At 42.1% G+C, this 13021-nt stretch overlaps 1 protein-coding gene across 7 annotated transcripts in view; it reads right to left on the reverse strand.

The window, feature by feature from the left end:
- The window catches only part of VPS13D (vacuolar protein sorting 13 homolog D), a 246078-nt gene that overhangs the window by 76785 nt on the left and 156272 nt on the right, over positions 1-13021 (reverse strand). For all 7 annotated transcript variants that reach the window (XM_045898674.3, XM_045898673.3, XM_045898671.3 and 4 more), the window contains 2 exons: positions 9414-9548; positions 8112-8279 (listed from right to left, as the gene is read on the reverse strand). In XM_045898674.3, the coding sequence (XP_045754630.1) occupies positions 8112-8279; positions 9414-9548 (303 nt within the window). The remainder of the gene's footprint in view (positions 1-8111; positions 8280-9413; positions 9549-13021) is intronic.

Genomic DNA, 13021 nt, shown 5'->3' on the forward strand with positions numbered 1-13021 from the left:
AAAGCCTAGGGATCGCAGCCGGAAAACTGCGAGCACCAACGCACAAGAGCTGAAGCAGGGAATGAACGGAAAACTGTTTGAGCTTCACTCTTAAATGACTTCATTTCCAACTGCTTGTGTTCTAGCTTCTATGTGGTCTGGGTTGAGCAGAGGATTTTATCTGTGAAGCTGCACCGTGGGGAGGAAAATACCCAGGCTCCCAACGCTCACTCATTATTAAGCTTTAATCAAGGTCACTGACCATTTGTGGTCTTGCTTTTCTCATCTGTATGAGAGAGAGAGAACCCCTCCTTCCTTGAAGGGTCCATGTGAAAATTAAACGAGACAGTCCCACACCCGACATGCAGGAGCTGCTCAGTAAATGCAGGCTGTATTATCCACGTCCCCTTCTGATCTTTTAGGATCATACTGACCAAGGAGTCCTCTCTTTCCCCTAAGAAAACACTTGGGGTCAGCTTTCCTTTAAAATGGAGAGCCTTCTGGAGATGACAATTAGAAGGAAGAAAGAAGTAAAGGAAAACAGAAAAGACCTCCTAAACAGAGCAAGTATTTTGACCTTTTCCTGCCAAGAATAGGAATTTGATTTGTCCTTCATGTGTTTATCAACATGGGTTATAGTCCTCACCTCTGCAAGAAAGGGCAAATCCTGGTATGAATCATATTGAAATGCAGACAAGGGATGCACCACCACATCTCTGGGGGGAACCAGTCAACCCAAGAAAGCTTGAGCATATTATTCTTTTACTCACCATGTTTACACTGGGGTAGAAAACCACTAGTCTTTGGGGGACACAAATATTTCCTGCCTTTTCAATTTAGCAACTGAACATACTTTTCCACCACATAGACTGCAGTTTTGGAAGACAGAGTAAATTCCTCTGAAATACGAGATTTTCAGTCTAAGAAGATAATTTAAGGACCTGATTCCTAACTGAACTACTATTAGGGCATCAAGACAAAGGTGAACTTCTCTAATCTTTCTGTTTCAAAAACAGAGCTTTGACGGTAGTATTGTCTCCTTGCTACTTCTGGCTATTGAACTGATTGTTTAGGGTGAAAAGAGGGGGCAGCTAGACCCCATTCCCTGAGCTCCTTTGTAAGCAAGCCTGTTAAGTAGGGTAGTGGAGACACCTGGGAATTGTGGTCACTCATGTGATTCTCATGCCACCCAACACACTTCCAGTTCCCACAGATATCTGAGATTTGACCAAGTTAGGATAGATCACGGATGGGTCATTCAGCATCTAAAATTTGCCTCTAACCAAAAAGAGCCCAGACTAAAGGAATCATTTTAGCATTCCAGGTTATCAGAGGAAAATAAAACAAAAACTGTTGCCAAGAATTTGAGTCATTTTTCTATATACAACAACTTGTCCTCGTGGCTGGAAAAGAAATCCCTTGGGCGTCTTATTTAGATCAAAGTCTTTGTGAAAACAGAAAACTACATCTCTAAGGGATACAGTGCTGTCTGAATTGAATTTCATTTAACTTAAAGTTTTGTGCCAACTTAAATACATTAAGACCCCAACACTTATAAGAAGGCATTCACCTATTACTTGCTTATAGGTACATGGAAAAGCTATTATGAGGATAATCACCTCAACTATAAAATGTAGCAGTCATACATAATGACAAAAACAGATACAAGTCATAAATTGCCTTTTCCCCTTCAGAATCCATGCAGGCAGGCACTCAGTACATTCTTTTGTGCAAAGATAAAACTTCTGCCTTGCATAAACAGTGCTCTCAGTTTTGTTTGAGCCTTACAAATACATTGCCCACAAAACAAACACAAACAAATGCTGTTTCTTAAACAAAAGGCAGATGGACCCCTCTGCCCTCAACAAAGTCCCAGTATATACAGCAGGAGACTGGCTGAGGGCAGAGGCTGCCTGAGAGTCTCCGTGTGCAGGGACACGGAAGCCACTGTCCACTGGATCACTGCTCTGCCCCAGATCTGGTCTCCTGGGCACAAAGGGCCAGTGGAAGGTTCTCTTGGAAGGGAAGTGGCTCCTCCACACACTAGAGACCAGAGAACTGGAACAAAATATTACCTAAAGTCCTAGCCAGGTTTTCCACTGAACTATCCAAACAGACTCATCTCTCTCTCTTTCTCTCTCTCTCTCACATGTAACTTGCTTATATTTATCTTCAGATGGTTTTCCTAGAAGCTATCAAAGTTCATTCTAAGACTGGGCAGGGCTTTTTGGTTTTTTTCTTGTTGTTGTTTTTATTTTTTTAATATAGAGAGGCATGTCTAAACAAATCAAGCCATTAGCAATATCTCAAAAGTGTAACTAAAAATGAGAATTGATTCATAGCAGCAATGTCCACAATAGTCAAACTATGGAAAGAGCCCAGATGTCCATCGACAGATGAATGGATAAAGAAGATGTGGTCTATATGTACAATGGAATATTACGCAGCCATCAGAAAATGAAATCTTGCCATTTGCGACGATGTGGATGGAACTAGAGGGTATTATGCTAAGTGAAATAAGTCAATCAGAGAAAGACAATTATCATATGATCTCACTGCTTTGCAGAATTTAAGAAACAGAACAGAGGATCATAGGGGAAGAGAGGAAAAAATGAAACAAGATGAAACCAGAGAGGGAGACAAACCATAGAGACTCTTAATCTCAAGAAACAAACTGAGGGTTGCTGGAGGGGAGGGCGGTAAGGGGACGGGGTGGCTGGGTGATGGACATTGGGGAGGGTATATGTTGTGGTGAGCGCTAGGTGTTGTGTAAGACTGATGAATCACAGACCTGTACCCCTGAAACAAATAATACCTTATATGTTAATAAAAATTAAAAAAATAAAAGTGAGAATTGAGGTACTAGTGCAGAAGAGCATCTCCTGGCTCTACAGTTACCTGACTGACCCTGGGCAAGTCACCTTACCTCTCTGGGTCTCAGTGTCTTCATTTATATAACGGGGCTAATACTGTCCATCCTATCTACTGAGCAGGTTATTCTAATGACCAAATGATACCACATGAGTAAAACCATGTTTGCAATCTCCAAGGTTCTTACTACTCACAAAGGGATGGTGATGGTCCCGACCAATCTAACACAAGAATGACCATGACCACCACCATTTCCTGAGGGCCTCCTCTGTGACACAGATGATCTGATGGCAGTCTCCTTACCAGCTAACAAAGTGATGTCAGATAGTAAGCTTCTGGTGGGAAGTTAGCAGTAACTAATTGTTTATATTCTTTATGGTGCCTGGAAAGAAGCCCTACAGATGCAAAGGAAAAACATAGGGGAAAAACACAAGGCCTTTAGAATTAGCTAGACTTGGTTCCAAATCCATCCCTGTCATTTCTAGTCGTGTGACCTTGAGAAAATTATTAAACTCTCTGAGACTCAGTGTCCTGATTTGAAGGACAGTGACTAACATACATATCTGTAAGAGTTCTATCACAAGGCCTGACAAATAGAAGGTGGTCAATAAATGTTTATAAATTAGTATGGGTTCCATAGTGAAGCAGCATGTTTCAACCTTGTTCCTCCATCTTTTTCCCACTAATGCTGTTTGCACCAAGAAATAATGTAAAACTATTAGGTCTTTATCCAATTCATAACAAACCAACCTGATTTAAAACAATAAAACAATGATGAAAATGGCACAGAATAAAATGTATTAACCAAAACCAACAGAAAACTCCCATCTCCTTGACAAAAATTTAGATCTGTAGGATCTGAGCTGGGAAGTCTGGGCTGGGTAGGAATAATTGCCATACAGCAAAAGAGAAAGAAATGAGCCCACCATACAACTGCAAAGATTGCCAGCAAAACCAACATGCAGTGAGTACCGAACCATGAATTCTAGTATCTAATGATTTTTTTTTTAAGATTTTATTTAATTATTCATGAGAGACAGAGAGCAAGAGAGAGAGGCAGAGGGAGAAGCAGGCTCCCAAGGAGCAGGAAGCCCGATGCGGGACTCGATCCCAGGACCCTGAGATCATGACCTGAGCCGAAGACAGACGCTTAACCATCTGAGCCACCCAGGCGCCCATCTAGTATCTAATGATTGTGATGAAAATACAGTTAAAAAGAGAAAAGTTATTAAAATATTTACATTCATAAACATAAGTCAAAAGATGCCTGGGGTCAAAAAGGTACCCATGATCAAAAGCATCCCACACTGCCTTGATAAAGACACAAGCAGAGGGATGGAAAGCAAGACAGAACAGAGCAGGGGTTCCATTAGTGACAATCAAAAGTGCTCCTCCCCTTTGCTGGAAGAAATTACAGAGTTGTTGGCTTCCTGAGGGAAGACCGAACAACAGCTGGCCGGAGCAAATGCTAAGCTTCTACAGGGCCAGGAAAGAGAATGGAATCATTTGTTCTATTGTTGACAACTGAAATTCTCTCAGTTCGAGAAAAACTTTTTTTGTTTTAGAATAATTATGGAATTTTCCTCTAAGTATATGAGAGTATTATACAATAATCACAGATAGAAGAAATTAGATTCCACAGAAGAGAGGGAATGTAGGCAATGCACCTCTCCTCAATTCTCTGGCTTTGAAAGAGAAGGTCTACAGATATTCGTATGACATCTGACTAGGTCAAAGTGTGCTCTCTGCAGTTCATGCCGCAGAAAGAAACCTGTTCCTCCAACATGCTTCTGGAATTTGAAATGCTGTGCTTTTCTTAAATAAATCCTATTCCTGGAAAGGACTCTTGCAGCGATCATCTTGTCATGGCCTTAGGAAGGGGATCAGATCTTTGAGGTTCTACTCGAAGGGTTAGAGTCCTTTGCCAAGATCCAGGCAAGGAAGTCAGGTGCTCACAGCTTGGTGCCCAGTCCCTAAGTCGTATCACCTTAGATTTGGAATCCATAAGATTTCTGGGAGTTGGACGATGAGAAGAAAAGGCTTAGAGAAGTAAAGGGGACAAAGTGCACAGATTATTTCCTAGTCCTATTTCCTTGAGGCTAATATTAAATAAATTAAGTAACAGTTAAAACTGTAATGAAGACTTCCAGAAGTGGATATGATGGACCTGAAATAAAAAATTTGCTGTGAATAATTCACAACATCTATCCAGAGACAAGTAAGACCTGCAGATCTATTACCTTCTTGTGTGACAGAATGAATTCCCTTTTAACTTCTCACTAGGTTTTCACATACCTGATCTCTTTTGCTCCTCAGGTCAGCGGGACCGGGGTGGGGGGGTGGGGAGATTAACATCATCGTTTCATAGGTTAAAAAAAAACAACACCTCAAGATTTAGAGATAAAAAGATTATTTAAAGGCAGGACTAGGGTTAGAACCCAGGTATCCCCAACTGTCAGCCCTACACTTCCCCTCAGTGAACAAGCCTATGTCTGCAGTAGTGCTGGATGATCTTGGGGAGCCATAAGACTCTCTGACAAGCCAATAAAAACTTGAGATTCTTCCTCCAGAAGAATACACAGATATACAATATTTCTAATTATTTTCAAGAAGTTTATGGAGATTTTCCATTCCACTCGAAGCACAATGAACCAAGGCTAAAGCCCTTTGGTCTTTGCAGCCAAGTGGGGCTGGCCGGTGGGCTTGGGAGGTGCAGTTTTATCTTCTGACCCCTTTCTTTAATCATGAGAACTCAGGCGCTCTTTAGAGAAATACTTCCCACAGGCCAACAGTTCATTATTGTGGTCATCTGCACTTCCTTCTAACTCCTCTCATGGACACACAAAAGCAAACAAAACACTCTCCCAAAGCAACATTTAAGGTCTGATTTCAACCCACAAAACTTCAAGAAAATGGAAATCTTTAGCCAAACTACATACATACGGAATCACAGATGACCTGAGTGGGTATTTAGTTGACAGACCTGGCTTCTGGAGCTACCATTTCCAACAAGAAATGGTAATGTTAAGTTCCTTGCTTTCTCATCTTAGATATATGGACTAATTTTTATAACACACCCAGGGTTCCTGGTATCCAAACAAATTTACACAGCAATTCCTCTGAGTAGCAGCCTCTGATGCCAACACTGATTAGCTTTCTAAAGGCAAGAGAATTACACGAAGAAGGACCCCAACCACATGGGGAGCAGGGTTCCCATTCAAGAGGCCCTGGGCCCTGGAAGGCAGTCCCCCATGCAAATCCAATGACAATATAAAGCCTGATATCCAATAAAATGCTGATCAGGGCCACCCGGACCTTCATATAGATTTGGGGGTGAGGCTCGGGATAAGGAGCATTCTGTCCTTTCTTTCTGCATCAGTTCTCTTCTTGGGCGGACCCTCAGGCTTTAAAAACCGTTTTCCAGGGGAAGCAGAAGAACCAAGAAACACAAGAGACTTCCATAAATGAGGGAGAATAAAGAAAGGGCCAACCCTTTCCACCAGGATGTTACAGAGAAACTCTGGAGAAACCCAGAAAAGGTCTCACCTGTGCAGAGGCCACAGGCAAGTTTCCAGCTTCTTCATTCTCATCAAGGCTAACGACAGAGGAATTTCCTAACAGCCAAACTGGCCCAGATGGAGTTTGGTTCTCCCACGCTTCATGCCTGACACCCTCCTCCTCCTCCGTAGACTGGAACATTGTGGCTTTTGTTTCGGGGGTACTGATGGTTCTCTGGTGGCTAAAGTCTGAACATTGTACACTGATGCAAATGTAAGAGTCAGAGTGAGGACCCATTTCTCTTGTCCAGCATCTATTTTTCGAAGTTTTCGGAACGTGCTATCTCCTTTATCTTTACAGTGAGCCTATGAGGTCACTGCGTTTCGATTCCAGGTTGAGGAAGGTCCCTCAAAAACCATAAGTGCATTTCTTCCTCAAAAAGCAAAGCCCAGGGGTACAATAACTAAGAAAGCAATTTATAAAACCAAGGAGGCTTCTCTATGTTAGTTAGAATTTCATCAAATTCAATAAAATCTCGCAGCTGGGCCTTTACAACTGAACATTTAAGTGCATCTGTTTATACCAAGTTGAGTAGCTGAAAGGACACTAGGCAATCTGCACCACCACTGTCACGAGTCTTGTCGCTGCCGGGGTGAAGGTCCCGGGTCTGCATGAGCAGTGATTCAAGGCAGAAGTGTGCATGCTCACTCCGACTCTGAAGCCGAGTCTGTCTCCCAACCATGATTTAGAGAGTCTCTCCTGCCTCTTTGCTGCCTATTTTGAACCACAAGCCAAACAGTCCACCATTGAATATAACTACTGTCCTGCAAACTGACCTGACTGAAGAACTATCCTCTCTAGAAAAGAGTTTGGAAAACAGAAATAAGTCCCCAGCCTTCACACACTGTTACCAGGATCGCTGTGCAATACAGAAGTATTGCTCAACCCATGTTCTCACCTGCCCTTCAAGACAGCCTCCTATGTGGCACCAGTAAAGCCTCTCTACGCTAGAGCCAGCTTTACACCCGCATGGCCCACGGCACAGGGCCCCTATGATTTCACCGCCACACAGGCTCCACCAGAAAGAAGCCGAGAGGACCCAGTCCTCTAGGGAAGGCCAGTCTCTAGGAGGAAAGTCTGTGGAGTTGACAGGAAGGGGAGGGAAGCAGAGGCCTTCCGCACGCTGTCAAACAGCAACTCCCCTCCAGCTACCTTCGCCTTTCCCAGCTTCACACATACAGTGAGCTCCTGCCAAAAAACAAATTGTGGAATAACGAGATGTCCACTAAACAAGAGGCCAATGAACAAAAAAGCCAACCAGACAGCAGGACCCAGGAGAATTACACCACTGTCCTTCCTTCCACTGCTCTAGAAGCCCATTTTCAGTTTGGACTTTATCCTGTAAGCTGTGGGAAATAACTGGTAGATTTTAGGCAGGAGAACAGCACAATCAAATCCTAGGTTTCTAAAAAGGGAGTTCACTCTGGAGGCATTGTGCAGGCTGCAGTGGAGTCCAGGGGGTTGGGGGGCTAGCGCAGTGACCCAGGGAGGGGACAACCGAAGCCTGGGAAAAGGCGACAGTGGTGGACACAAAGAAGATGACGTACCACAGGGGGCTCAGCGGACCTGGCGCCAGGTCGTCAAAGGGGCAGGGAGGCAGGGCAGGTGTGTGGCTCCTCACAGCCTCACAGCTACGACAGAATCACGGGGACTTGGAGGACTCTTCACGTTAGTGACAATGGATTTCACCTTTCTTTCCTTACCTTGGCAGCAGAGTTTGATACACCGTGTGTGACATTTCTGATGAGGCCCCCGACATTTCCATACTTTATCAGTCCAGTAACCCCTTCAGAAACATCATTCAACAGCCCCATGGGATTGCCGAGAAAGTCCACGGATCCCAAGATCCGAGCTGCCTGGCTGAGGAGTTCCTGTGAAATGGGGCAGACAGAGGAGATGAGAACCAGCACCTGATGATACTTGCAGGTAGAATGTCCTGAGCAAAAAGGTTAGAAATCTGTCTCATCCTCCATTCTCATCACCTCCCACGATGACCCCCTAATCCTCATCAACTGCCAACTCCTATCCTTCCACGAGCTCCACCCAAGCTCTCCCCATGCATGTACCCCAGAGATGACTTTCGGTACTCAGAAATACTCCTCAAAGCCATTCCGAAGAATAAGCAAGAGCTTTGAAACAGGAAAGGCCCTTTACAAATATTTATTAGCATATATATCACATTCTCCATTGTTCCTACAAATAGGGAACTCAGCAGCAGCAGGAGAGTTCTAGAAGGAAAATGAAGGAAGAGAATAGAGTGGGAGCTCCCCTCATAACTGGCGGCGGGGGGGGGGGGTGCATAAAGAGGGCATGTTCAGACCTACCAAGCAACCCTCCACTTTCTGCATTCCTCCACTGTCTGATTCCAGATTCCAGGGATATCTGCTATGTCACTCTCCTCACAGTTTAGTGAAAATATCACCAATTAAGAAAGTCAAGGAAGGAAGCAAAGAAGGAAAGGAGGGAGATGGGAGGGAGGAGGAAGAAAAGGAAGCAGGAATATAATATATTTTAACTTTGACAGTTAATAAATTTGATATGATCTTGACCTATCTATTTATTGAAGAGTCTGGATAATAATTACAAAATGGAAAATGTCCAACTTGATTAAGAAAATTGTGAAGTTCAACTCTAGGGCAGGATCTCATAGGCTCCAAGAACACTGATGTGGTTGTTGAAAGTAGGCCGATGCCCAGTAAATAGAGAGGTCACAGTATTTTGTGTTACCATTAAAGCATCAACTACACGCTTAAGAGTTGTGACTAATCTGGTGGAAGCCCCTGAGACTGGTTCTCTGAGGGACAAGACTAACAGCTCATAAATCAAATACACTGTTTCAGGATTTTCAGGATGTGTATGGGCTTCATGGGCTGTGACCTGACCCCTAACACAGCAAATGTTTAACTGGGTTCTCAATAGTAATGCCTTAGTAACCAAAATTCCCAAACAACCAAAACAAACATTCTGCTTATGTTCCAGCCACTAAGGATTTCTCCAAAGCTCACCTCCTGGAAATGTTTGAGGATATCATTGATGATGAACTCCTTGGTCTCATAGGGATGTACCCGAGTGAATGGATCCAGATTAATCACAGCGTCCTCAAACCGAATCAGTGGAAATCCCAAGGTACTTTTTAGGGCCTAGTTAGGGAAGAAAGGAAATGACATACGTTAGCCATTTGATGGCCTTCCAGGGTACTATAATTTTGGATTCCATGAAAGCTACATATCAACTTTCTAATCAGTGTCAAGGCTTTGATATTTATAAATAAGGATTTTCCCTGTAATTATAAAAGTAAAACATTCGTAAAAAAAAAATATATATGTCACTCAAAGTAACACAGGTCACATAGAAATAAACACTATTAGCTTCACAGCATAATTCTTTCTGGTCTGTTTTGCGTGTTGTGTTTTACTTTTTTGACTGAAGTTACCACACATATAGAAAGGTGTATTAACCAAATGTATATAGTTCAATGATTTTTTTCCCCCTAAAGTGAACACAACAAACATGTAATACCACCCGGGAGACCTGAGAGTAAATTATTATTCCCATGTTGGAAGCACCCCCCACCCCAGCTGGGGCCTCCCCATCACTACTCTCTCCTCCCCTAGGGTAACCACTATCCTGACTTCTACCACCATACGTTAGTTTTTCCTGCTTTGAATGTTATATAAAGGAAACCATCAGTATGTACTTTGGGCGTTACATATAGCTGCGGTTGCTTAAGTTTCATTGTTAGTATTCTAATATACGAATAAAACGCAATTTATTAAGCCACCGTTGTTGATAAACAGTTGTGCTGTTTCAAGCTTTTGGCTGTAATGAACAACGCTGCTATGAACATTCGCGGACATGTCTTTGGGGGCACATTTGTATGCCTTTTTCTTGACTATATACCTGGGAGTGGAGCTGCTGTGTCACAAAGAATATACCTGTTCAACCCTAGTACACGCAGTTCTGCCCAACAGTCATCCCCAGCAGGTGAACTGGTTTACAATCCCTTCGGCAGTCTATGGAATTTCCTGTTGTTCTACATCCTCATCAACACTCAGTATAGACAGCCTTTTATTATTTTTTTTAAGATTTTTATTTATTTATTAGAGAGAGAGAGAGAATGATAGAGAGCATAAGAGGGAGGAGGGTCAGAGGGAGAAGCAGACTCCCTGCTGAGCAGGGAGCCCGATGCGGGACTCGATCCCGGGACTCCAGGATCATGACCTGAGCTGAAGGCAGTCGCTTAACCAACTGAGCCACCCAGGCACCACTAGACAGTCTTTTAAAAGACAAACATGCTGATGGGTATGTAATGGTATCTCAGTGTGGTTTTAATTTCTATTTTCCTGGTGAAGCACGAGATCAAGCACCTTTTCACACATATATTGGCCATTTGGATATCCCTTTTTGTTAAGTGCCTACTCAAGTCTTTTGCTCATTTTTGTAGTGGGCTGTCTGTTTTTTACTTATTGCTTTGTAGGCATTTCTTTCTTTCTTTCTTTCTTTTTTATAAATGATTTTATTTATTTATTTGTCAGAGAGAGAAAGAGAGAGTGAGCACAAGCAGGGAGAGTGGCAGGCAGAGGGAGAAGCAGGCTCCCCACCGAGGAAGGAGCCTGATGCAGGACTTGATCCCAGAACCCTAGGATCATGACTTGAGCCAAAGGCAGACACTTAACCGACCAAGCCACCCAGGCATCCCCGTTTTTGTTATCCATCCTGTATACAAGTCCTCTGGTGAACAGATGTACTGCAATTAATTGCAATGATCTTTTCCCATTCCGTGACTTTTAACGTTTTAAATAGCATTTTTTGATGATCAGACATTCTGTTTTAATGAAATCTAACTTATTGATCTTTTCCTTTAGGAAACGAGCTTTCTGTTTCCTGGTTAAGAAATTATTATCAGGACACCTGGGTGGCTCAGTTGGTTAAGTGTCTGCCTTCAGCTCGGGTCTTGGGATCCAGCCCTACATCGGGCTCTCTGCTCAGCAGGGAGCCTGCTTCTCCCTCTTCCCCTGCCTGCCACTCCCCCTGTTTGTGCTCTCCCTCTCTGTCAAATAAACAAATAAAATCTTAAAAAAAATTATTATCTACATCAAGGTCATAAAGATACTCCCTGTGTTTACCTAAAAAATTTTTATTGTTTTACTTTTCATATTTAAATCTATAATCTACTTGGACTTGATATTTTATATGGTGTGAAGCAGAAATCAAGATCCATTTTTTTCCAGATGGATACCTAATTAACTAAGTAATGTTCACTGAAACGATCACCCTCTCCCCTACTTCAGTACAGTGTAAACTTTGTCATAAGTTGAGTAACTGAATTTATGTGTCTGTTTCTGGATTCCCTCCTGTGTTTCATTTTGTCCTGCCTTCTACCAATACCACACTGTCTTAATTACTATGGTTTTGTAATGAGTCTTGAAGTCTAATAGTATAAGCTCTCCAACTTTGTTCTTTTTTTTTTTTTTTCCAGGATTACCCTGGTTATTCTTTGCATTTTTCATTTCCAAATACATTTTTGAATCAGCTTGTCAATCTGCCACAAAAAAATTGTTGGAATTTTCATCAAGATTGCATTGAATCTATAGATCAATTTGAGGAGAAATGACAACTTCACATTATTAAATCTTTCAGTGTATTGATGTGATATGTCCCCTTATCTATTCAGTTCTCTTTTCTCTTAATAATGTTACATTGTTTTTCATGCAGGGGTCTTATATACACCCTTTGTTGGATTTATTCCTAGGTATCTTAGTAGATTAAAAATGGCCATATATTCTTTACATCTTGTACCATTAGTAGAGACTCTTTCATCTGCACTGACCTTGTATATTTGCTTCAACCAAGAAAATGCAGTGGAAGTAACACTGTGACCGCTGAGCCTAGGCCTCAAGAGATCTTGGAGCTTCTGCTCTGCCCTTTTGACACTTCCACCATGTGAAGAAGCTGAGAGACCATGTGGAAGGAGGTTCTTTTGACAGTCAACACCTAATACTTGACATGTGAGTAAGGTCATCATAAGCTAGTCACTCTCAGTTGATTGCCAGATCAATAACCACAGGTGAGCCCAACAGAAGAAGCATTCAACAGACTCCAGCCCAAATTGCTGACCCACAGAATTGTGAACAAATAAATGAACCACTAAGTGCTGGAGTGGTTTGTCACACAGCAATAGATAATGATATTATATTTGATGCTTTCTTAACACTATTGTAAATTACATCCTCCAAACTTTCCTTTTCTCTATAATTGTTGCTGAAATGTAGAAATACAATTGATTTTTGTACACTGTGTCCAGTGACCTTTGTAAATTTACTTATTCATTCAGATAGTAACTTATCTGTACATTCTTTTAGATTTTCTAGGTACATATTCATGTTCTCTGCAAATAACAGTTTTCATTTTCCTGTCCAGTTCTTACAGCTTTTCTTTCTTTTATTTCTTCTGTAATCTTTCTAGCTGTATTGCACTGGCTGTGATCTCCAGTATGACAGTGAACTGAAGTAGTGATAATGGGCTGGCCCCTTCCCTGCTTTCAATATATCACCACTGAGTATGTTTGTTGTAGCTTTTTTATAGATACATTTTATCAGATTAAGGCAGTTCC

This window comes from Mirounga angustirostris, unplaced genomic scaffold, assembly GCF_029215605.1.
Source record: "Mirounga angustirostris isolate CCGP_5_RB_7025 unplaced genomic scaffold, mMirAng1.0.hap1 SCAF_4, whole genome shotgun sequence".
Taxonomy (NCBI): Eukaryota; Metazoa; Chordata; class Mammalia; order Carnivora; family Phocidae; genus Mirounga; species Mirounga angustirostris.